The sequence below is a fragment of the Eumetopias jubatus genome, unplaced genomic scaffold (assembly GCF_037043125.1).
Source record: "Eumetopias jubatus isolate StellerSeaLion01/CBP00866 unplaced genomic scaffold, mEumJub1_p1.0 scaffold_16, whole genome shotgun sequence".
Taxonomy (NCBI): Eukaryota; Metazoa; Chordata; class Mammalia; order Carnivora; family Otariidae; genus Eumetopias; species Eumetopias jubatus.
The window spans coordinates 12,995,008-13,018,181 of record NW_028274822.1 but is presented as its reverse complement, the minus strand read 5'-3'; the positions used below and the strand labels follow the sequence as shown (position 1 = coordinate 13,018,181).

The following is a 23,174-nucleotide window of genomic DNA, read 5'->3' as shown; positions in this document are numbered from 1 at the left end:
CCCAGGATCCTGACATTCATCTCACTTTAGTTCATGGGACTCGCCCTTAACTGCTCCCTGTCCTGAAGATAAAGTTTTCTATCTTCATAGCAAAGGAGGAAGAGAAGGGAGGCCACACTTTGAGTCCATCTCAGTAGTGCCAGGAGTATCAAAATCAGGGTACAAAAGGTTTTTTTCCAGTTTAGTTCCAAAAACGTTAAGGAGGAATCCCCAGGCAGCACACATTATACCAAAAGTTGTGGGTATAAAAACTGAGATATACAGCTTCTGTTCTCAAGAGCTTTACCAGGAAACAAATATGTAAAAATAGAACTTAGTACAGTTTCCCAAGTACAGTAATAGAGCTGATCACTAATGCTAACAAATTTGAGCACCTGTTCCGTGCCAGATATTAAAGACTTATTTTACAATATTTAAATTAGTGTTATTGGAGAAGGCAGGGGCTAGATCACAGATGGTCTCGGACCCATGTGAATCCAATTCAGACTTTTATCTTATATTTGCTGGGGGCTCCAGAGACATAGCTAGGTCAGACCACACTGTAAGTACATCAGGCTTATGGCTGAAGGGACAAGACCAGAGACAGGGAGATCAGTCCAGAGATGATGGAGACCAAAGAACAATAGTTTTAGAGAAAAAAGAGGAGCGCATCAACTCGAAAAGTATTTCAAAACTAAAACTAGTGGGAGCGCCTGGGTGGCTCAGTTGGTTGGGCGACTGCCTTCGGCTCAGGTCATGATCCTGGAGTCGAGGGATCGAGTCCCGCGTCGGGCTCCCTGCTCGGCGGGGAGTCTGCTCCTCCCTCTGACCCATCCCCCCCTCATGTGCTCTCTCTCTCTCAAATAAATAAATAAAATCTTTAAAAAAAAAACAAAAATAAAACTAGTGGGACTTGTGAAATGACAGATGTGAAAGTGGATAGAAAGAAACGAATGGAGGATGTTGCTTCCGTTTTGGTTTGGATGACTGGTAGACAAATCGGAAGCAGATAAGGAGAAACAGGTGGAAAATGACCGGCCACAGGCGGTCAAGGGTGGGTGTCCGCTAGGAGGCTGCATTTGGCCATCCCAGGATCCAGGGGGAAGTCAAAGTTGGAGACAGAGTTGCAGGAGCCTTTTCTTTGTTGTCTGCTTTCGGTCACCCGCTCATCCCATTTGCGTCCCCATATTCCCATCCACGTGGTCCGTGAGCGATGACTGAATAACAGAGGGAGAACTGAGCAGTCATTTCCCCATCCTTCTCACTTTGACACAAGTCTAAATAAGGCTGTCTCAACTTGGAGATGATGTAGGTGCTCCGGTTCCACCCTGTGATAAGATGCATCACTGTCCCCCAGTTCGTCCTCTTTTCTTTTGACAGTTACTTCCTAGAAATCAGGGATTCCCCTAGTCATTTTGGATGGAACCAAATCTGAAATCTGCGTGTGAATCATTAATGTACTTTAGTAGTGAGTGTCAACTGGTCTCTGGTCTTTTACCTACTCTTAATGAAAAAAAGAGACAGGAATTCATAAAGAGGATAAAACAGAAGTAACTGACATCTGGATTGGAATACATTCTATGATTATGTCTTATTTTTTTTTTTTTTTTACCTTCTAAGTGTGTTTGATGACAGTTATCGAAATGTGTTACTTTTATTAGGGATTGGCCTAGATGTACTAGGAACATGCTAGATAAAAGAGAGACTAAATTTACGCTTGTTCGTTAAGTAATATAAACAATCCACTTACCCAAAAATAATCCACAAAGATAACAGAGAGCCAAATGGTGCGTGCAATTGCAACTGCAATTATGTGAATCCAGTGTTGTATCATTAGACCCTTGAAGGAAATGCATCACTCTAAGCACAGAGTTTCATCCGGTGTCTATACACCCGATGAGTGAATTCACCTGAGTGAATTCATGACTCATGATGCATTCTGAGGCTGCTTGGCAAATGTGATCTCTCTTTGCATGCTTCTGGCATGACAGGTTTTAGGAAGGTTACTGGTTTTCTCATGTAGCTGGATCACAGAACACTGGATACTTGTTCCCACAGCCTGCCAACCATGGCGTCTATGTTGGGGTTATCACTTGGCAACAAGATAAATACTCTGACTGAAATGTTACACTCCCTAACAGAGCTTGTTTCAGGTGCAAACTTTCTCATACTCCTGGCTGGCCCAGGGCAGTATCTTAAAATAGGCCAGGTTTGCTTTCTTTTGCCCTGGAATCTGCTATTGTCTCTCTGTGGCCTGGGCTCACTCTCACCCAAAGCCTTCTCGTTCTTTTGCTTAATCCTCTTCACACACCCCACAACTCCTTCCCTGACCACCTCTCCCCACTCTGTCAAAACCCTTTCCGTAGGAATTTAGAAACATGTGTTATTTCTCCTAGAGCCATTAACATGATGACTTTTATTGCTAATTATAGAAGGAGATGTTTATTCTCTGATAAAGATATTTCAAGAAGTTACCACATGACGTCTCAGCCAAGGGGACCCCAAATTCACACCACAGAGGTGGCCACTTTCATATCCACTGACTCCTGCTCACAGCGACAGCTACTTGAATTTCTAGGGAGAACCACGCTACCGTAATACTAAGTCTAACTAATACGAATGATTTTTTTATAAAAACAATGTTTCAATATATTTAATGGAAAGTCATTAGTAAAATAAGATTATGAGATAGCATTTTATGTCAAAATGGGACTTCCTTTTTGACCTAAAATTGTATCGCTCTTTGGATAATTTCAGTGGTGACATCATTGCGGTGAGGGGTGATACATGTGTGTATTGCCCATCTACCCAGCAAATCCTACAGAGAGGATAATTATGGAAGTACCAGTGGTTGTTCATTCAAAGGGGAGAAAAGAATAGCATTGCAATGTGCTGAGCATGAACAAGGCATTCAGCAAACACTTAGTGAGCACCTTAATTTGGGCCAAGTGCCTATCTCTGTCTCTGGGGAAGACGATCGTGGTTTATGGAGCTCATGGGAGACAAACACTCAGCGGTTAACGCGCAGGCTGCTCATCCACAGTCGGACAGGTGCTTCAGAGAAAAAAACACAGTGCATATAATCTCCCGATCAGAATATTAGAACTTTAGTCATAAAGCTGGTTTCTTATTTTTGCCTTTCTTTCTCCTTTAGACGTGTTTCATTGTAGTGCTACTGGAAAGAAAATAAACACCTCAATATAGATACTTCGATCATGTATTGCTGGTTCTTTAAAAGTAATGCATGCCTATTGTGGAAAATGTGGGGAATTTTTCTTAAATAAAAAAAAGTTGACAAACATCTATGAAGTTACTACAATCACTTCACATTTTGACACATTTCCTTCAAGTCATATTTCTGCACATATTTTACTTATATGGTTGAGGTCATATTGCATGTACAACATTATACATATCTAATGTTTCTTACCACTTATGGTAAGTGGTATTATAATTTTTCTTATCACTTATGATTGGTTTATGGTTTTTTTTTTTACCACTCTTTACCACTTGTGATTGTCTCACCCATTTTCCTAGAAGATAAGAAAATGAGCTAGTGAGGGACTTGCCCGTTCATTATTCTCAGCTTCTGCCGAAGTGATCCGACCGACAGCTGTTGCAAGTACAGTTTCATCCATCAGTTTTTTATTTCAGTTACTATACTTTTTAGTTCTTGACTTAATCTTATTTATCTTACAACGGTAAGACTCACTACGTAGTAGCTCTGCTCTTCTGATTGACGTACTGGTTGGGCTCTTGCAGTGGTCTGGCACATAACTACCACCAGTTGCATTCTTCCTCTACATTTTTCAGATTTTTCTTCCCCTTTACAGGTTTTACAAGCAGCTTCCCTTCTCTGGAGTTTATGTAGGATCTGAAGGATCTCAGGCAGCCACTCAACAGTCTTGGCCTCCCACGTCTGTAATTTTGGTGCTTTCCCCTTTCGATCTTCAAATTTCTCGTTTATCTTTATTCTCTCCAGGAGGCCTCCAACACACACGTATCAATCCTTCCCCTCTTTTCTGTGACACCGCCTCCCACTGGTGCCATTCATATGGGCTTCTCATCATGTATTGCCTTTTACGCTTCCTCCAATAGTTTGATGCATGACCATCTTCTCTTTTTATACTGAGCTCATAAAATTTCTCTAGTCTCTAAGGCAAGTTCCAAATCTGGCCACCCACAATCACTCCGTTAGCTCGCTAACCCTGTGGAACACTTACTATATAAAAGATGATACGCTAAGCGCTTGGCAGACATGATCTCATCTGCTCTTCACAAAAGCCTGTGTCATTCAGGAATGCTTAAATAATATAGACTTATTATGTATCATCTCAGGTAACAATAACAATAAGAACAAAGACTAGAGGTAAGTAGTTTCCAGCATTGACTTGGGAGTGCTCTGAAGTCAGGGCTCTGGTTTGCATCTCGGCAAAGCTCTTGGCCTTCCTCTATGGTTGATGTATGGGAGCTTCTCTTGGCATCACATCCTCACACAGCCAGGCTCAACATTGGGTAGATGGGGATGGCATAGGACAGGGAGTTTCTCGTTTTATGTCTCCCTCTTATCGGGAAGGAAAAATTTCCCCAGACATTCCCCAACAGAATTCTCCCAAACCTCATTGACCAGGATGGGGTTATATAGCTGCCGCCCAGACCAACAATGAGGCCCTCCTTCCCCAGGACAAGGAATCTCTTGCTACCCGAACAAAATCAGGAATAAGAATAGCAAAAACGGGATTGCTTTTGCAGAGGCAGGGAATGGTGCTGGCATCATTAAGAAACTTAAGCTCAGAGAGGTTGAGGAAGAAATTTGTGCAAGATTATACAACTAGTAAGTGGCAGAAAGAAAATTCAAGTTAGAACTTTCTGAGTCTCTCAGAATCAATGTCTGTGCTCACCATACCAAAGAGCCTTTTGAGAAAATTTTAGCATCTTGCTCAGTCAAAAGATATTTTGTCAGTACCAACTTGATGCTCAGCACTGTTCTTGCTGCTGAAGGGGCATCGAGTGTAGAATCTATTTAGGAATAGAAGCCCACTCAAATGAAATATCTAGAATACACACGATTGATTAGCGAATTAAGAATACATTTTTATATTGTAGGTCTAAGAGGTGCAGATCTGTGTAGCATGAGTTCTCTGAGGATTGTGGAAGTCAGACTGGATGTCAGGGAAGCTGTGGGGTATCAGCAGAACCTCAGAGATTTGGGTCAGTGGGGTGAAGGGAGGATGGCATTCCTGTTGAGAAGAAGGGGAGAGACACCTGGACCAGCAACGGAATCTACTGATCACTCACTGAGGCAGAGATCCGGCTGAGCACCAGGGGATGTTAAAACTTGTCAAAGGGTCAACGGCTGCCTATGAGTTTCCTTTGGTGTCATGGAGGAGCTTAGGAGTTGAAAGATTATTGTTGAGGGTGGGATTCCACCTTTTTCTGATGTGACCTGAGATCTTCCAGCAATTAAAAAAGTCAAATAACTTGGGTTTTGGCTGCCAGACACAGATTCTGAAGAACACACGGATCCCATTGTCCTTCTGATGATAACGAGGGGTTTGGGCTAAGTCAGCCCCACTCCTATGGATGGGAGACTCACATACGCAAGATGAGGTAAGGGTAGATCGAGGTCTGTGAACCTCGGGCGAACTAAGAAGTTTACAGACGGCTCAAACCCACAGACTTTGTCTCACTGACACTCAGGTTGTGAACCCAGCTCTCTAAGCGCGGACACGGAGCTCACCCCAGCAGCTGAAAAGAAATATGGTGCTTTTACTTCTAACCACCCTGTCCGTTGGAGGATTTCCTACACATAAAAGTAAAGCAAATAGACGAGAAGCCACCTTTACAATGTGTTGCACTTTTCAATTAGCTCTAATAATATAACCATGTTTAGACTCAAATTATCTTTCATCATGCCTATTTTTTATCTGTTTTTGTCCTCTAATTCCTTTGGCTATATTGAAACACCTAGTGACTTTTTTTTTTTTTCTAAACCTTGCTTTTTTTTTTTTTTTTTTTAAGAGAGAGAGCATGGGCATTTGTGACAGGGGTGGGGAGGGGCAGATGGAGAGGGAGAGAGAGAGAATCTTAAGCAGACTCCCTGCTCAGCGTGGAGCCTGACGCCTCAGGGCTCGATCTCACGACCCTGAGGTCACTACCTGAGCGGAAATCAAGAGTTGGATGCTTAACTGACTGAGCCACCCAGGTGCCCCCACCTAGTGATTTTTTTTCAATCAAGTTTTCAACATCATGATCCTAGAGCTAAAAGTCAATTGCAAGTGCACAGTGGATTTTCTCTGTATAATAAAAGATAAGATCTGTGCTGGAAACATGAGCAAATAGAAAGTTATTTGGGTGTGGCAGGTGGCAGGAGATTTGGGTGGAAGCCAGAATTATTTAGGAAATTCTACTTTGAGAAATCTAAAACAGTTTAAAATAGAGGCTCTCCAAGAAAGAAAAATAGTCGTTCTCTTCCTCTTCATGCCCAAAGGGTCACTTGGGGGCTGTCTAGAGTCAGAGAGAAAGGATTCTGTTGTCTTTAAATATTGCAACCCACGAGCCATCCCTGTGCAATGGTAGAAAGGTTATTGTAGAATTCGGCACTGTCCTTGGGCGCAGGTGTAGAGGGGGACACTTGAAACGGGCTGATAAACTTCAGGTAATTTTAACAGGCATGTGCAGGTATTGCCAAATTCTCAAGTTTCTGAATGACGTCATCCTCTGAACAAATTTCTTAAACGGTGCCTTAGCAAACAAACCTTTTTATAATAGTGATGTCTTGCTGAGTAAAATGTTGAATCACTCAAAGGATAAAGATTAGAAAGAGAGCGAGAAAAAAAAAAAGCTCTGTGGGAGGGGCAGAGCTTTATAAAACCAGTCTCCCTGTCTGCACTATGATAGCTCTCTGAGGACAGTTTCTTCTCAGCAGTGCCTCCGGGAATAACCAGGTATTTCATTGATTTCCGTGGCCATGGAAACAGGCTTTCATTTTTTTCCCTCTTGCTTTGTACCGGGATTATTAATAGCGAAAATTAAGGTGTGGGATGTCTTTAGGAGATGAGTAAAAATGTCATGGTGTTTTCTTGTTTAGATTTCTTTTAAGTGAAAATATTTTAGGTCAAGATTTGAATTAAATTTGTAGTAAGGCTTAATCTTGAATCTCAGAAGCCAGCAGATGCCTGTGTAACATTAGCTAAACTAAAGCGACCAATCAAGTTGAGATGTTGATTTTATCGAACAGGTTAGAATATGTATATTCTTTACTAACTAGGGCTTTGACACTGAACTGGATGGAAATGGCTAGATCAATTAACAGACAGTAATTTAAGCAATGAATGTAATCTATAAATTGTATATAAATATATAAAAATAAGAAAGATGATAGTATCTAAAGCTATCAGAAATTACAGAAATTCAGCAGCAAACTGAGTTGGGTCTGTTCAACCCCACCTTATATTTATTGAACTTAGTTAAATAATTGGTCAATTTAGCGGAAGAGAAAAATTTGCCAAACTAGTTGTTGGATTGACTGAAATTACTTCTGATTTACTTCAGGTTTAATAAATCATTTAATACCCATAAACAGACACTCATTCATTATGAAAATCATCAAATAACAGGAACTGCTTTTAATTTTGTTGGGGGAGAATGTGCTAAGTTTGGATGGGACGTTTCCTTGAAGGTACTATTTTCTCTTTGTTTTCATGGATTTTTGTGGTCAATTTCTAAATGTTTGCACTATGTTGTCACAAAAAAAAAAAATTGTTTTAAATGACACAACAGACTCAAATCTCGCATCCAGCGCCAACAAGAAGAGGGCCATAGTGGCGCCTGGGGGCACCTCCCAGCTTCCGGATGATGTGTGCTGAGTTTTACGGCACGTTTGTTAACTTGTGTGGCAGGAAGTGACACAGATATCTAGGAGCCCAGCCCCATGTATGCTTTCCATTTATTCTTCCTCGTGATGATATTAAGCCTTAATTAGCAGCATGATATTTGGAAGTTAATGAAACATTTTTTAAAAATTTTAGTGGTAAGAAACTCACAACAGGTATCACCTGTTTTGGGCGATGATGCTATTTGACATCATTCTGACTTCAGTTGTACACTGTCTCAGGCAGATTCCCGCCTAAAGGTAAGGCGTGGAGTTGTCTGAGAGGAAACTTGCCATATGTGTGCCTTCATAGATTTCTAAGACTGCAAACTTTTCAAACCTCATGTGAAAATCACCAGACTTGGAATCGGAAAGCTGAGATTCAGTCTAGGCTCTGACTAGCTGTGCAGTCTACATCTCCATATTTTTTGTAACAAGAAATTACTAGGTTTTCCTGGGCAGGTAATAATACAAATTAAACAAAAACAGAGCTGCTGAAGGAATTTGGTAACTGCAATATAGACATGAGATATTATTTTTTATGTTAAATAGTTATTTGCACCGTATTTAAAGAATAAAAACTAGACTATTTTTAAAAGAAGTAAACGCATCTGGGACAATTTAATGCTGTCCTTATGTACTTTTTTCCTTTATAAAGTCACCAGAAATCTATCAAAAGCCTCTCTGATGGTTTGTTTAAACACTTACATTTTGTTAGTGTCAGAGTGACTGATACGAAGGATCCGGTCTAGGAGAAGCCTGCAGTTACTTTTCTGGTTCTGAGCCCTTATTTATTTTCTTCACATGAGGATAGAGATATGTTTTATTTATGATATTGATTCTCAGTTTGTTTCCAAAATGTTACTGAGGTAATTTACAAAAACGATCTGCCCAGTAAGACTAATTAGTTTCAAGACAATTTTAAATCGGTAGAAGGAAGGGGAAACAAATGTGTGAGCCACCCAAGTTAACCTAATCTCAGTGATGAAGCAAGGAAAAAAAAAAAACAACACTAGCAGGGTTTGGGTTGTTTTTTTTTTTTTTTTTCCCACTTAATACGCCTTCTAGGAGCATTACAGACTTGCTACCTTCCTATTTTTATTTCCTCTTTCTAGCATTTCTCAAGCTAGTAACCTACCTAAACTCTTACACACAATAGTGAAGTTCACCACCAGCAGGAGAGCGAGTGTGAGGCAGTGTGGATTGAGTGGGTTCCTGAAGCAGACCTAGGCTCAAATCCCTGTACCACCGCATAGAAGCTCTGTGACTTGCAAGTTACTTAATCTCTCTGAGCGTCAGGGGGTAACCTATAAAATGAAGGTAACAGTATCTACCGCTTTAGATCCTGTGAGGATTGAATGAGAAGAGGTGGTTTCAGGGACAAACTTTGCTTAATTTACAGTTTTGTCTCAATAAAATACAATTGAGTGGTATTTCCAATGAGACATTTGGATACAAATTGCAATGATTTTCTTGAAAAGAAGTGTTCATGAACCAAGTGTTGCCCTAAGACTGCCCTGGATTGGGGAGGGAAGGCAGTGCTGGCCCTTGCTGGGAAGCCTGCTGAGTGAGCCAAGCCTACCGAAGAGGACGTCCCTCACCTCAGGACCTCTCTCTGCCCCTCCTCAGCTCTGGGAAGCCACTGTCACAAAGGTTCCTGTGGGACGCACATCAGCGTCATTTGGTATATTTGTGTATTTTGGTAATTATAGGGTGTGTTTTAAGCCACCGTGAAAGCAAAACACACAGCCAGAAAAATGATCGCTGGCCAGTACCAACAGATACCCACACACACCTCGGGTGTGCCCATGCTTTCCCCTTCACACGGAGACCTGGGTCACGGAAGACGTGTCTGTCCTTTATCTTCAGGTGGTAATAGGTGTGTGTGTGTGTGTGTGTGTGTGTGTGTGTGTGTGTGTGTGTGTGTGTGTCTGTTTCGTGTTCATTGCATGCAGGCTACCTGAAATGGATTTCCTTGATTGGGGGGGGGGGTGAGGAGAAGCAGGTGGCCATTCCAGCAGGCCCCCCCCGCCCCTGTACTGAACTCCTTAGTGTGGAAAGCTGTTTTATTGCAGGCTGTGGATGTCAGTGTGTGTGTAGGGGGAGAGGGGGTACAGGAGGTAGGAGCTGGGTAAAAATACTTACCCTCAAATGATGAATCTAAGCCACTTCTAGAAACAGGGAATCTGAAAGAAGATAGACAATCTCAAGTGGGGCCAACAAGAATGTGTTTGAATATTCTTGTATTTGCCCATGTGTGTGCTGGATATTTGCAGATGCAGCCCAGAGGTTGAAAACATGACCCTGGAGGCCACCCACCTGGCTTCCATGCCTTATAGTTGGGTGACACTGGTCACTTTCTTGATCGTCTGAGCTATAGTTTCTTCCTTCATAAAACACGAATAACAATGCCTTTCTCATAGGGTTTTGGCAAGAATTAAATGGTTGGTGGAATGTTTAGAACAGCATCTGTTGTACAGTAAGAATCTAATAAATGCTATTCATTGTCATTGCTGTTATTATGATTGTTATATGGAGCATCCCTACTCATCACTTAACTGTTGCATCTCAAGATCAGCTATAGGATCCAGTACAAAAAGAAAATGCAGCACCCCTTGTTCAAAATTATGAAGAATTTTAAGTTGGTGACAGCAGAGCATCACTCGAAACCTGGAGCCCCATGAGGCTGCACAGGTCACATGACCATGTTGCCATCCGGGCTCTAGTTCATGTTGTTCCATGAAGGAAGAACAGAGAGGGAACCCCTGTGCAGAGTACACCCTGTACTACTCAGCCGACATCACCCAAAGTGTTGAGTCATCTTTCAGAGCTGGTTCTTTCTTCCTCACTTTCCTTCCAGATTGAAACAATGGAAGACCTTTATGTGGCCAACACAATCTTTGCCCTCAATTTTTTCAAGCATCTGGCAAATACTAGTGCCACCCCAAATCTCTTCTTCTCTCCATGGAGCATCTCATCCACCATGGCCATGGTCTACCTGGGTGCCAGGGGCCACACTGCACATCAGATGGCCAAGGTGAGTGTCTTAAAATTCCAAACTAGGACTGGGTCTCTCCTGAATGGATTTATAGAATCACAATTTTATGCTTCAGGTAGCTTGACTTTACCAAGGTCAGTAGTTGTCATGTGCCATTACCACACAAGTTCCCGAGATTCAAATCTATAAAACAGCTAAACCATGAAAACTCTTAACTGTAGATTGCAGAGAGTGTCATGAACAGCTGAGGTCACCACACTGCTGGAGATGTGAGGAGAGCGGTATGACTTCAGAGGGCCTCAGCCATATTCACCCCCGTGAGTTCATGTCAACAAAATGGTGTCTGGTCTGATGGCCAGTTTTCAAAATCAGGGTGGACAGGGTGTGCGGGAGCATTGTGAGGTCTTTCTGTCAAGGCCCCTGGCTTCAGTCCTTGGTGAAGGGACACAAGCTCAGTCAGGGGACTCTTTCACTGAGTCTGGGGCCTTGGAAATACACCATATACCACAGGGCTCCAGTGGGATGAATTCAGTGCCTTTAAAAAAGCACCTGCTCCTGTTATGTCCTAGGTCAGTGAGCTGGATAGGGTCATCATATAATTAAGATTCTTTCAGATTCGCATAACCACAGATGTTGACATTGTATGCTTGAGCTACAGGCCCTGCTTTCTCACAAGCATGCACTGTGCTCTCAGTTACACCAAAATGCCCCCGGCCACTTTGGGGTTTCCCATGAGAACCGCGCCTCAGCCTACAGAGGTCCTTTGATGGTACACGGTGACCCATTTACCATGGACCGGGTTTGAAGTTGTTCACAGGGAGGGTTAGCCAATCTCGCTGCACGAGGCCAGGAGGTAAAAGGCATCCCTCCCTGTGTGTGTGGCAGTTTAAACATCCTGGCTTACAACAAAACTCAGTTGCTCAACCCTGATACCAGCACTGTTTGGCAATACTCCTTCCCCTTTACTCTCTTCCCCTTGGGCAGGGAGAAACTTGAACTGCATGGCAAACTTCAGAAAACATCAGGGTCTTAATTTTTTAACTGTAAAGGGAGCAGAAGTAACATATTGCGAGGGAGAATGAGAAATGAAGTACTCTAGGTTGTTAAAATAAAAAAAAAAAAAAAATAGTTTTTGACACCAGAGGCAAATGAACGTATTGGTCACTCTGGGCACAGACGGCTTTTCTGTATCTAGAAAGTGCTTCAAGCATGTGGGTCTATGCAAAGATGTTATACTGTTTTCCTATAACTCTGCTGCATGTACTGATTTTACAATTCGAAGGAAAATGTGGTTAATTCCCTACTAAAAAGAAGAAGAGGGGCTCTTTGGCTTGGAGGAAGAAGGGCAGACTTTGGGGACAGGCCAGGCGGTGTGGAGTGGTGGCTTCGCCACTCTTTACTAGCTCTGTGAGGGAAGGCACCGGAACTCTCTGAGCCTCAGCTTTCTCATCTACACAATGGGAATGAAAAGTGCCCAGCCTGGAGGACAGGTGTGACGATTGGAGTTAACCCGCAGAGCGTCTGGGAGCTGTGTCTGTTCCAGCAGCGGGTGCTCCTCAGCACCTTAGCCAGGTGCCCCAGAGCATTCTATGAATTGGCCCACATGCTGCGCGACGCTATGAGCTAGAGGCTATGAATCCCATACTCATTTTACAGACCAGGAGGCGGGGCCGGGAAGAGGCCCCCTGGCTGGGACTTGGTGTGACTGGTAAATTCACGGTGTTATAGTGGGAAGGATGGAAAGACATGGAAGGCTCTTATGTTCAGGATGAAGCCCCAGGCCTGCTGGGGCTCCGCTGCCTGGCTGAGCAGTGTGCCTGCCTCTATTTACCCTGTGGCCTCCGCATGGCCCAGGGTCCCCTCCCATCCCCCATTTCTGCGGGGGCTTTTGCAGCAATTCAGGAAGTCTTTAGGGCTAGCCAGGAGACTCTTGATTTTTAAGGATCAACTTCCTTAGAAGGGATGAAAACCAGAAAAGCTGTTTCAAGAAATATTCCTCCCTCCTGCGAGGACAGAGTAGGGCCACTTCTTTCCAGAGTGTTAGATGGGACTTATGATGTATGATTGAAAGAGCAGAGAAAGATCCCGTAGCCCTTAACACCTGTCCTGCCAACCCAGAAGCTCACGACCTGGCTGGACAAGCTTGCGTTTCCTTTGTCAGCAGAGTCCCCACCATCAATCCATTGACCAGATAAGTTCCCCCTCACCACGGGCCTCACAAGGGATGTGACGCAGGCCCAACGGGACCCAAAGGATGTGCGAGGTTGCGGGGAGGCCTGGGTGCAGGGCCAGCCTAGGGGTGCTGAGACCGGAGACGCCAGGCTAGAAAGCTGTCATGCTGGGAAGGAGCCTGAGGCAGCTTCGTAGGACCAGCCTTCACCTGCCAGCTTCACTGTGTTTTCTGGATCTGACACTTACATCATCTGACCCCGGTCCTGTCTCCCACATGGGTTTCTATGTGTAGTGCGGCGTATGCCAATATTTTAGGGGATCCCTGTTAATAGTGAGTAACCGTGTTTATGCTTAAACTAACTTGGGCTTGTAGTTTTTGACAGATTAAAAGTGGATAATAGATAAGGCCATTGAAAAGACAGAGACATGCAAGGTCGTGAATTAACCTTATTACTTTCTTCAAAATACTGGCATTTTTTTTTTATCAAGGGCATTTATGGGTTGGATGATAATTTAGATACTTTAGTGAAGAGGTTATAAATCATCTCATAATAACCAATTATTGTCAAAATGGCCAGTATATGGATTAGTATAAAATAACTCAAGCTGTTTCTTGTGAGGGAAATTTCAGTTGCAGACACTTATATATTATGTATAATGAATATCTGTGCTTGATTCCAAGATGCAAAGGCAGGGAAGTAGATAGGACTGCTAAGAGGTACCTGAGGGCCATTGGTTTAAAGGTGAAGTAATCTAGCAGGAAAACATACTCATAAATATGTTCTCTCTAATTCCAAATGTAGGTGTTTCAGTTTGACAAAGTTGGAGCCCCGAAGACCCCAGTGACCCTAGAGAAACTCACAGGTTGTGAACTCATGCAGCAGATCCAGAAGGGCACTTATCCTGAGGCTATTTTGCAGGTATCTGACTCACGGGTTCATCATTTCTTTTGCACTTTATTTCTAGAATCTTCTTGTCTTAAAGTCACAGTAGTAGACAGGGAAGGAACCTAGTACAACTTCCCTCATTCATAGAAAGAAAACTAAGACTCGGAGCCCTTAAATAAATATCCTATGGGCACACAGATAAATATGGGCAGGGCCAGAATAGAATCTAGACTTCAGGACTTTTAGGTCCAAAACTGTTTCTAGATTTAATCATACCACTCTGCCATTAGTTGGGCATGTATAATTTATTCTGAAATCGTGGTAGCAACTCCTAGAATACACATGCATGGATGCAGATTTCTAGGTGGAAGAAGGTAAAGAGTGACAAGCAATTGAGGAATGGGGTAGGTCAGGCCTGATGACTTCATGAGAGACCACTGACCCTTAGATATCCCTCTCAACTCCTCTGTTTATCTATTTATCACCTGTCCATGTATGTATGTATGTATCTATGTATGTATGTACATATCTATTCAGCATCTATCTATCTCAGGTACTAATTAATATCTTTTCTCAATATTTCCTTAAACATCAGCTCTCCAGCTAACTTACAGGAACTGGGCATAGATGTACTCCTATTGATGAGCAACTTCCATAATATGCTCGTGGGTTAGGTAGGGGGAGATCTCCCATAGCTTCCTTCTTGGAATGCGGCTCCATCTGCCTGTTGCCCAGGGAATTATGGGCTGGAGGAGGTCCAGAGGGCCCCATGAAGATGGCAATCCAGCCAGGTCTCCTGTGACACCTGGAAGTCCATCTGCAGGGCTCTGTCCGCGGCTTCACCTGCTGCTAGCTGTTGTGTGACCGAGCCCTGTGGCTGTCATCATGCTTACAAACTCCAGGCTGAGGATTGGAATTCACCGACACTTTTCATGGCTTTCCAAAACCCAGATTTCCCACTGTAAAGACTACCCTTTAATGGGCACTTTCAGACACATATTAACTTTTTCTAGAATATTTCTTTGGTAATGTTTTAATATAATAAAATCCCTCAGAGACCTTGAAGTTTAGGAAATTACAAAAGAAGCCTCACTTTCTTCTAGGACGTTGGTTACTTCAAGGTTAACTACAATCTGTAGGTACAGCAAAATTTGAAACAAGTAAAACATTACCTTATGAGTTTAATGCACTGTATCAAAAGTATTTCCTCAGAGATTCCTCTAAAGTGTCAGAAAATTCTAAGTGTGCATTAATACAGCATTTTATTGTTGCATTGAAAAAAATACATTTACTTAACGAAGTATCTTGTTTAGCTGTCCTGTGTTACATAAAGAGATCCCTCCTTTCTGTTTAAGGCACAAGCTGGAGCTTCAATCCATTCATCCTTCCGCTCTCTCAGCTCTGCGATCAATGCATCCACAGGGGAGTATTTATTGGACAGCGTCAATAAACTGTTTGGAGAGAAGTCTGTGAGATTCAAGGAAGTAAGTGAAACCTGCAATTGAAATGGCAGGGCCCCCAGTGTGCAATGAGGTCACCTTCAAAGCTTCTGTCTGTGATTCACAAGGAGAGTCAGAATTCCACACCAGCTCCCTGAGGCTCCAAACGCCCTGGGTCACAGCTGCAGGTGCGCATGCTCCCGTGGCTGGGCGCTCCCTCCCACGGCTGCAAAGGCCCCATGTGCAGAGTGACTGCTAAAGCTGGGGGAACAGTGATTTCCAGAAACGCTACCCACGAGCCAGCTTTCACCCCCTACTCAGGGTCTATAATGCACAGTGCAGGAGGGCAAATGAGTGTGGGCAAGGGGGTCAACGGAGCACTTTTAATCCACACTATTTCCTCTTTCAGCCTCCCAGCCCCCCCTAGCCACCCTCCACCCTTTCCCCTACCTCAGCCCCTTAACCACCCCTCCCCAAATCTTGACAAAAGCCCGTGATTTACAATTACACCAAGTCTTTTTTCAGTATATATACTCTGTCACCTTTGGCCCGTTTCTTGCTTTAAAGGAATATATGCAACTCTCCAAGAAATACTACTCTACTGAACCCCAGGCTGTCGACTTCCTAGAATGTACTGAAGAAACCAGAAAAAAGATTAATTCCTGGGTCAAGACTCAAACCAAAGGTAAAACCAAAGCAATATTTCCTGTTCTTCTTTTCAGTTAGGAACGTTTGATCTATGTTTTTCAAAAAATCATTCCTGCACTTGGCCCTAACTCCCTTAAAATTCACCTCACCTTAATTATTTCGGTTAACGTAACCTGATTCTCGTTTAGCTGAGGAGTGTTTTAAGTGAGAAAAAATAGTTGAGGTCTACTGTAGGAAGACATGTGTTCAGTACTTAAATAATCTGATTTTGGATATTACCTTAGGATGGAAATATGAAAGCAGGCAGACACGTCTTCCAATGTAGGAAATACTAGTATTGAAATAATTGTGCTCTGTATCCGCTGTGGACAAAAGCAAAGAAAAACGGCGCGACCCTCCACTGAGTAAGTGGTGTGAGACCCCTGGCAATAGAGAAGGAGGGATCAGAAACTAATTTTACCTGTTTTTCACCATTCTGAGCCTATCTGCTGTGAGGGTCTTTTGGTCCCTGCTAAACCACTTTCTACTATTGCAGCTCATGTCCCTAAATCTTTCATGGGCTCCTGCCTCACTTTTGTTTTTTACCAGGACTCACACTTAACTAAATCATCCATTCATTGTTATTGAATTCAGTCCTTCAGTGAACAGTGGTTAATCCACCGTATATTTTGTGCCAGGCACTGTACACGTTCTGTAAATGAAACAGAACCAGATCCTGCCACCCTAGAACTTACAGTGTAGGGGAGGCGTTCAGTTCAGTCGGCGATGGCTGTCAGGTGGTCACAGGTGCTTTTATGGGGACATACAGGACACTGCACGGGAGCACGTGAGGAGGGCACTGGCCTCCAGTGTCACGACGGGAGGAGTCTCCCTGCAATGAGAAGTGTTTATGTTGTGATTAGGAGGATGGGCTGCAGCTGGGCAGGCTAAGGGCATGGTGCCTGGGGAGAGAGTTCTAGACACAGTGCACAGATGTGCCAAGATGCAGAGGCGAGAGAGCTTGGCCCTCTGGGGCAAGGAATGCCGATTGGCTGGACTCCAGTGTAGAGCACAGGAGAGGGGATGAGACTGCAGAGGTGACTGACTTCACACACTTGTCCTGCTGCCCCATGTCCCCATGTCCCCACACAGAAACAGCGTCACTGCCCTCCAGCTGGCCTCTGCAGAAGATCTTATTCTTCGCTTTGACTTTTGAATTCTTAATAATCCAACAGACCATGCCGGACGACTGCTGGCCCCTGAGCTCTCGGTTGCTACCTCCATACTTGCTTCTTATGCATTCCTTAATGTCAGAGTTTAATTTAGTGGCAAACCCAAGTCCTAGCCTTTCCTAGAGGTATCTCCCAGCCACTCGTCTCTTCTCCACCCCTTTGGTGCTTTGATAGTTTCATGACTCCTGTTAACGTTTGCCTTATACAGCGTTCAACTGTGACTGAACTGATTTTATTTTGTTTCCTTTGCCATCCCATATAGACTAAAATTATTTGAGCATAGGGCCAATATGTCACCCTTCTCCTGGGTCCCCACAAAAATTAGCACAGTCTTTGGCTGATAATGAAAATCCTTCATTCTCCGAAATCTCCAGGTAGAATTATAGGTCGTAAATTGCTGGCTAGCAACACATAGATGGATTTTTAGGAAGAAAAACACAGAGATTATTACGAGGGTGAACTGTCCTGTTATTTCATAGATTTATGAGCTGTTAGGACCGGAAAGGTCCTTGGAGATAATTTATCCAAATTTGCCCCTTTATGGTTGTGGACTCGTGGTCCCTGAGGGGTTAACGACCTATTCGAGATTCCACTACCAGTTGGTGGTGAAACTGGGGGTTCCTCTTCTTTGATCCTTAGTCTAATTCTGAATTCCTTATTTGGGTGTTTAAAGAATTTGTTTGATAATGTAGGCAAAAAGTAAATGCTCATGTAACTCCGACGTTTAAAACATTGTTTCAAGGAATAGTTTGGTGCCTTAGTTTCTTAGCTCCCATACTGGGAAAAAGCACATGAACCAAGTTCTGTAGAACTTATAAAATGTTTTTGTTTCTCTGAAAATAGTTGTTCTACTTTTGTTCTTCATTTCTATAACTGATTTCAAAATTATTGTTCTAAAATACTGACAAGCCACTGACACAGAGGAATCAGGGAAAGTGAAGTTTAACAGAAGTGGAAGTAAAAACTGACCGCAGAGTTCAGGAGATATGTAGAAGTTCTGCTTTTCTGAGAACAGCACAAATTCGTTTTCTCTGTAAGCATTGTCTTCAGTGGCCGTGAATCAAGCAGTTGTGTTGCCAGAATGCCTTGTCATCCTTTGGGCTGACTGCTTTATCAGATTTTATAATAATTTGAGGGAATTGTCTGTTTTATTTATTATGATCACATGAATTCTGTCATTTACATCACAAAGTTAAGTAAAGCCATAGCAATTTTCAATAGTAACCAAGAGTTTTAATTGCCTGGGGGATATATTGAATGGATATATGGAAGCCGGTCAGATTACACTGACCTTTATATTAGTCCTGTGTCTGTCAGTAGGATATGGAGGTGGTGGAGGTCCACACAGAATCCTAACCAGTTTACCACTTTGTGACCTTGAGGAGACTGCTCACCTTTCTCAGCGGGGGATCTTTTGGTGTAAGATCTATTAGGGATACCCCAATAGAATAGTTGTCAGGATTAAGTAAAATAATGTATTTGAGTAGTTGAAAAATTATAGAGCAGGTATTAACTGTAAATGGGCTGTTTCTTAAGCCATTTTTTTTTTTGTTAGCTACCACATTTGGATGTTTTAATTCCTGAGACCCTTCTTTCTCTGCACTGCCACAGTACTTTGCATTCTGCTACAGGATTTCTGACACATTGTTTCACTGCTGATTTTGAATACCTCTTCCAATATTCTCAGCCCCTCCAGCGCAGTTCTTCCTTTCTCCTACTGTAGGTCTAGCACGACTTAAAAAAAAAAAAAGTTTTTGAATGAATCAGTGGGTCAAACCCATAGATTGTCTGGATCAGATATAGAAGGAGCGTGAAACTTTGAGAAAACAACATAAAAGGAGGTGAAAATCTTTCCATGTTTGATAGTCATTCTAAATTTTAAATGCATCACTTCTTCATTTTCTTTTGGACTTTGCAAACCTTCTGAGAAAGGTGGTCTGCTTTATTTATGCTTTAAATAAATTGGGAGAAAAACTCGAGCTTGAGATCATCACCTCTGCAGAATCTGACAAATGTAGATGCTGAGTTTGATGGTGACTCAAGAGATTCAAATCATAATAACATCGCAGTTCTTGGTCACAAACCTAAACATATGTCATGTTTTCTGTAGGCAAAATCCCAGACTTGTTACCTGAAGGTTCTGTAGATGGGGACACCAAGATGGTCCTGGTGAATGCTGTCTACTTCAAAGGAAAGTGGAAAACTCCATTTGAGAAGAAATTAAATGGGCTTTATCCTTTCCGTGTGAACGCGGTATGAGACAACAAGATGGATTTTCCTAGCATGTATTTTAGGACCTTGGCCAAGACAGAAAAAGAAAAGTTAGAGACCACTCATGCTCCTGCATGACTTGTTAGTCATAAATTATGCACATTGGATAGTTGGTTGACTCCTTCAAGCTACTGAGTATCGCTCAGTAATTTTCTGAGAGGCCATATAAGTGATGGTGAAGACCATGGGCTTTACAATTACATAATTCTGGATGCAGTTGTAGGTTCTGCCACTAAGGTGTTACCAGTAACCATCTATGACCTTATTTATCTTCTGGGAATTCCATTTTTTAATCAGTAAAACTTGGCTATTGTAAGGATTCAGTGAGATTTCACAGAGTTCTTGGCCCATGGCAGGTACTGAACAAACATTTTCGTATTATTATAATTATTATTGTTGTCCATCTTAATAATAGATGGAATCATGATAAAGCTAATAAGAGCAACTGTAAGGTATAAATAATTTATTTTGTTGATTTTTAAGATTGTATTTCTTCAACACTAAAGCAGAATCTATTTCTCTTTTATGTCTAATTGTAAATCTCCTGACATCTTAGTATCAATTTTCATATTTTACTTCTTCATAATTTTAGACTCAGCGCAAACCTGTACAGATGATGTACTTGCATAAAGAGCTGAACATTGGATACATAAGCAACCTAAAGACTCAGATTCTGGAACTCCCATATGCTGGAGGCGTCAGCATGTTCCTGTTGCTTCCAGATGAAATTGGTGATGTGTCCACTGGCTTGGAGTTGGTAAGCCATTCCAGCTTGGATTGTTTGAAACCTCTGGAGCTAAACTCACCTTTCATGATAAACATGCCTACAGGTCTAGAAAATGGTATGCAGCTCCTCACAGAAACATGCGAATTGGTTGATAATAAACATTCATGTCTCAAACTTTCATTCAGAGCATGAAAATATGTCACACATGTTACGTTCTTGCAAATATTTTACCGGTGTATTACATTTTTATATTGCCCACAATATGGTAAAGTTATAGCCACTGATTGTTAACATGAGACTTATATGTTATTTGCCTTCTTTTCTGAGTACTTACAGGCTTTTTTTTTTTAATTTTGGGTTTGTAGCTGGAAAGTGAACTAACCTATGATAAATTCATTAACTGGACCAGCAAAGACACTCTAGCCGAAGACGATGTGGAGGTGTACCTCCCCCAGTTCAAATTAGAAGAGCGCTATGAACTCAGATCCATCCTCAGGAGCATGGGCATGGAGGAAGCCTTCAGCCAGAGCCAGGCTGACTTCTCAGGAATGTCCGACACCAATGACCTGTTTCTGTCCCAAGTGTTCCATCAAGCCACCGTGGACGTGAACGAGGAGGGCACGGAAGCAGCTGCCGGCACCGGGGCCGTTCTGTCAGGGAGGACTGGCCATGGAGGTCCACAGTTTGTGGCAGACCATCCTTTCCTCTTCTTTATCATGCACAAAATCACCAAGAACATCCTTTTTTTTGGCCGGTTTATCTCACCCGAAAATTGATAAGTTCTGTTTCTGCACAGGATTTCGTAGTATGAGCTGTAAGATTCCATGAATTGCAATAAGTGCCAAAAATTTAGAGACTTTTCCTATACATTTCTGCTTTTTTCTGAACAACTCCTACTACACGCTAATGATAAGTACCGAAATAACGAGACAGCTGTCCACCATAACGTTGCAAGCCTATTAATCATTTGGTCTCCTAAGTGGAGTGATGCTCCAGTTAGGTCTTCCTTACTACCGGTTTATTGTATAGCATTAACTTTTACTATATTATTTATTATTTTATAGAATGGTCTTAATTATTGTTCACTGTCAGTTTCATATAGCTGATAGTTACAGAAGCAGATGATCAGTTATTTTTCTATCTAAAAAAGGACATTTACTTGTTTGTATAATGAGGGATGAGTGGTTGTCCTTTCCATGCCCTTTTTATAATAAATACCTGGAAGAAAGCATTGAACAACAGGAAAATATATGTCATGTGCATTTCTAGCATTATGTATCACATAGATGTGTCTATAACTTATAAAATTACAACTACATATAAAAAATAAACATGTTTCTACACAACCATTTGTTTGTTGTCATTCCATTGGGTGGTTAGCTCCTAAGACTTGTCATACCTTGATCCCCAGGGATCAGGCATCATGTCTCATTTTGTGGGGACCAAGAAAAAACAGAATAAAGGAGATAAGAAGATATCCACCCCTGCAGGAACCCCCAGTGTTGGGAGTGGGATGGGGTTGTGTGTAAAATGGTTTAGAGTTGCCTTCTCATAGCAGGAAAAGGCACAGCAATTCAGAAAAGCTTGAGTCAAAGTCCTTTGGGGATCCTCATGGCTAAACCTCAAGGATATCGGGAATAAACACCAGGTCCAACGGTTCAGACATAGAATCATGGTCAAGGTCATTGAGCTGGGGGTTCAGAGAGGGGAAGATGGGCTGGGCGTAAGAGTAAGAGGGGAAACACAAATGTCTTCTTTTAGGGGTGTTTGCTTCCAATAGTGCTGAAAGCTTTGAGTGGGTCAAAGACAGAGCAGAACAAGACTTAGGTCCTGAGAACTGAGGCGGGTCTGGTTTGGGGAGTCCGAGCTGGCTGCAGAGTCTGGCTGCAGGGGTGTGGCTGGACTCTGAGAATGTCTCCCAGGCAGCAGCCTCCCCTTAACGGAAGGCAGGGACAGATGATCCACTGGAATATGGTGGCTAAGCAGGTAATATCAGGCCCTTGATTGTCAGCCCCTACAGCTCAGTTTTAGTCCTTATGAGTCGTCTAACCATGGGCCGGGAAGGGTGCTTCTTTATGCTTCGGTTTTCAGTCTAGAAAAAGTAATGCTTTTCTCATAAGGTTGCCATGATGGTTAAATGAATTCATACATCATAAACAATTGAAAGAATGCTGAGCATGTGCAGAGTTTAATAAGTACTAGTGCTGGTGTTTATTATCTTTGTCAGAAATAAAACTGTCTCACTGTCAGCAGGTCAAATGTAGAATCCTGGAAAATTACAAAAAAAAATAGGTGTGTAAAGCTTGAATTGTGGTTTGTTTCCTCTACATCAAACATTCTTGAAAATTAAGGGTTCTGCTTGCATTCTCTTATGTTTAGATTCATTTTTCTATGAACTTCAATGATTTAGCAATTCGATAAGTCGCAGCTTTGGGAATCATTGAGTCTTTAGATATCCATATTTCTCACTCTCATTATTGAGTTAGAGGATGGGCATGGAATTCGAGGTTCAAAGCACTCTTCAAGACTTTAGTGGTATGATTTTATGGTCTTCTAGCACCAAAAATTGCTGGTGGGAAAGTTGATGTCAAGATAATTCTTTCTCCTTGTAGTTTTCATAATTTTCTTTGTGTTCCTAATGATGTTTTTGATATTTCCTTGCATTAAGGCTATTTTTTAGAATTGTTCTGAAAAATTTGTCTTGCTCATCAGCAGATTTTTTCCGTCTGGAAACTTGTATCTTCCTTCAGTTCTGGGAAACTGAGCCATTGCTGTGGACTGAATGTTTGTGTCCCTCTGCCCCATATGTATGTGAAAGCCCTCATTTCTTTTTTTTTTAGCATTTTATTTATTTATTTAGTTATTTTTTATTATGTTATGTTAATCACCATACATTACATCATTAGTTTTTGATGTAGTGTTCCATGATTCATTGTTTGTGTATTACACCCAGTGCTCCACGCAGAACG

The 23,174-nt window shown here is 42.2% G+C and overlaps 1 protein-coding gene across 1 annotated transcript; it reads left to right on the top strand.

Annotated features, from left to right (window-relative positions):
- The first annotated feature begins 6,776 nt into the window (after window positions 1–6,776).
- On the top strand, window positions 6,777–21,551 carry SERPINB2 (serpin family B member 2). Its single transcript, XM_028102993.2, has 8 exons — window positions 6,777–6,926; window positions 10,713–10,889; window positions 13,826–13,942; window positions 15,265–15,393; window positions 15,916–16,033; window positions 19,318–19,460; window positions 20,071–20,235; window positions 20,571–21,551. Exons 2-8 carry the CDS (start codon window positions 10,722–10,724, stop codon window positions 20,979–20,981), a joined length of 1,251 nt encoding a protein of 416 aa, XP_027958794.1. The 5' UTR covers window positions 6,777–6,926; window positions 10,713–10,721; the 3' UTR covers window positions 20,982–21,551.
- The last annotated feature ends 1,623 nt before the right edge of the window (window positions 21,552–23,174 follow it).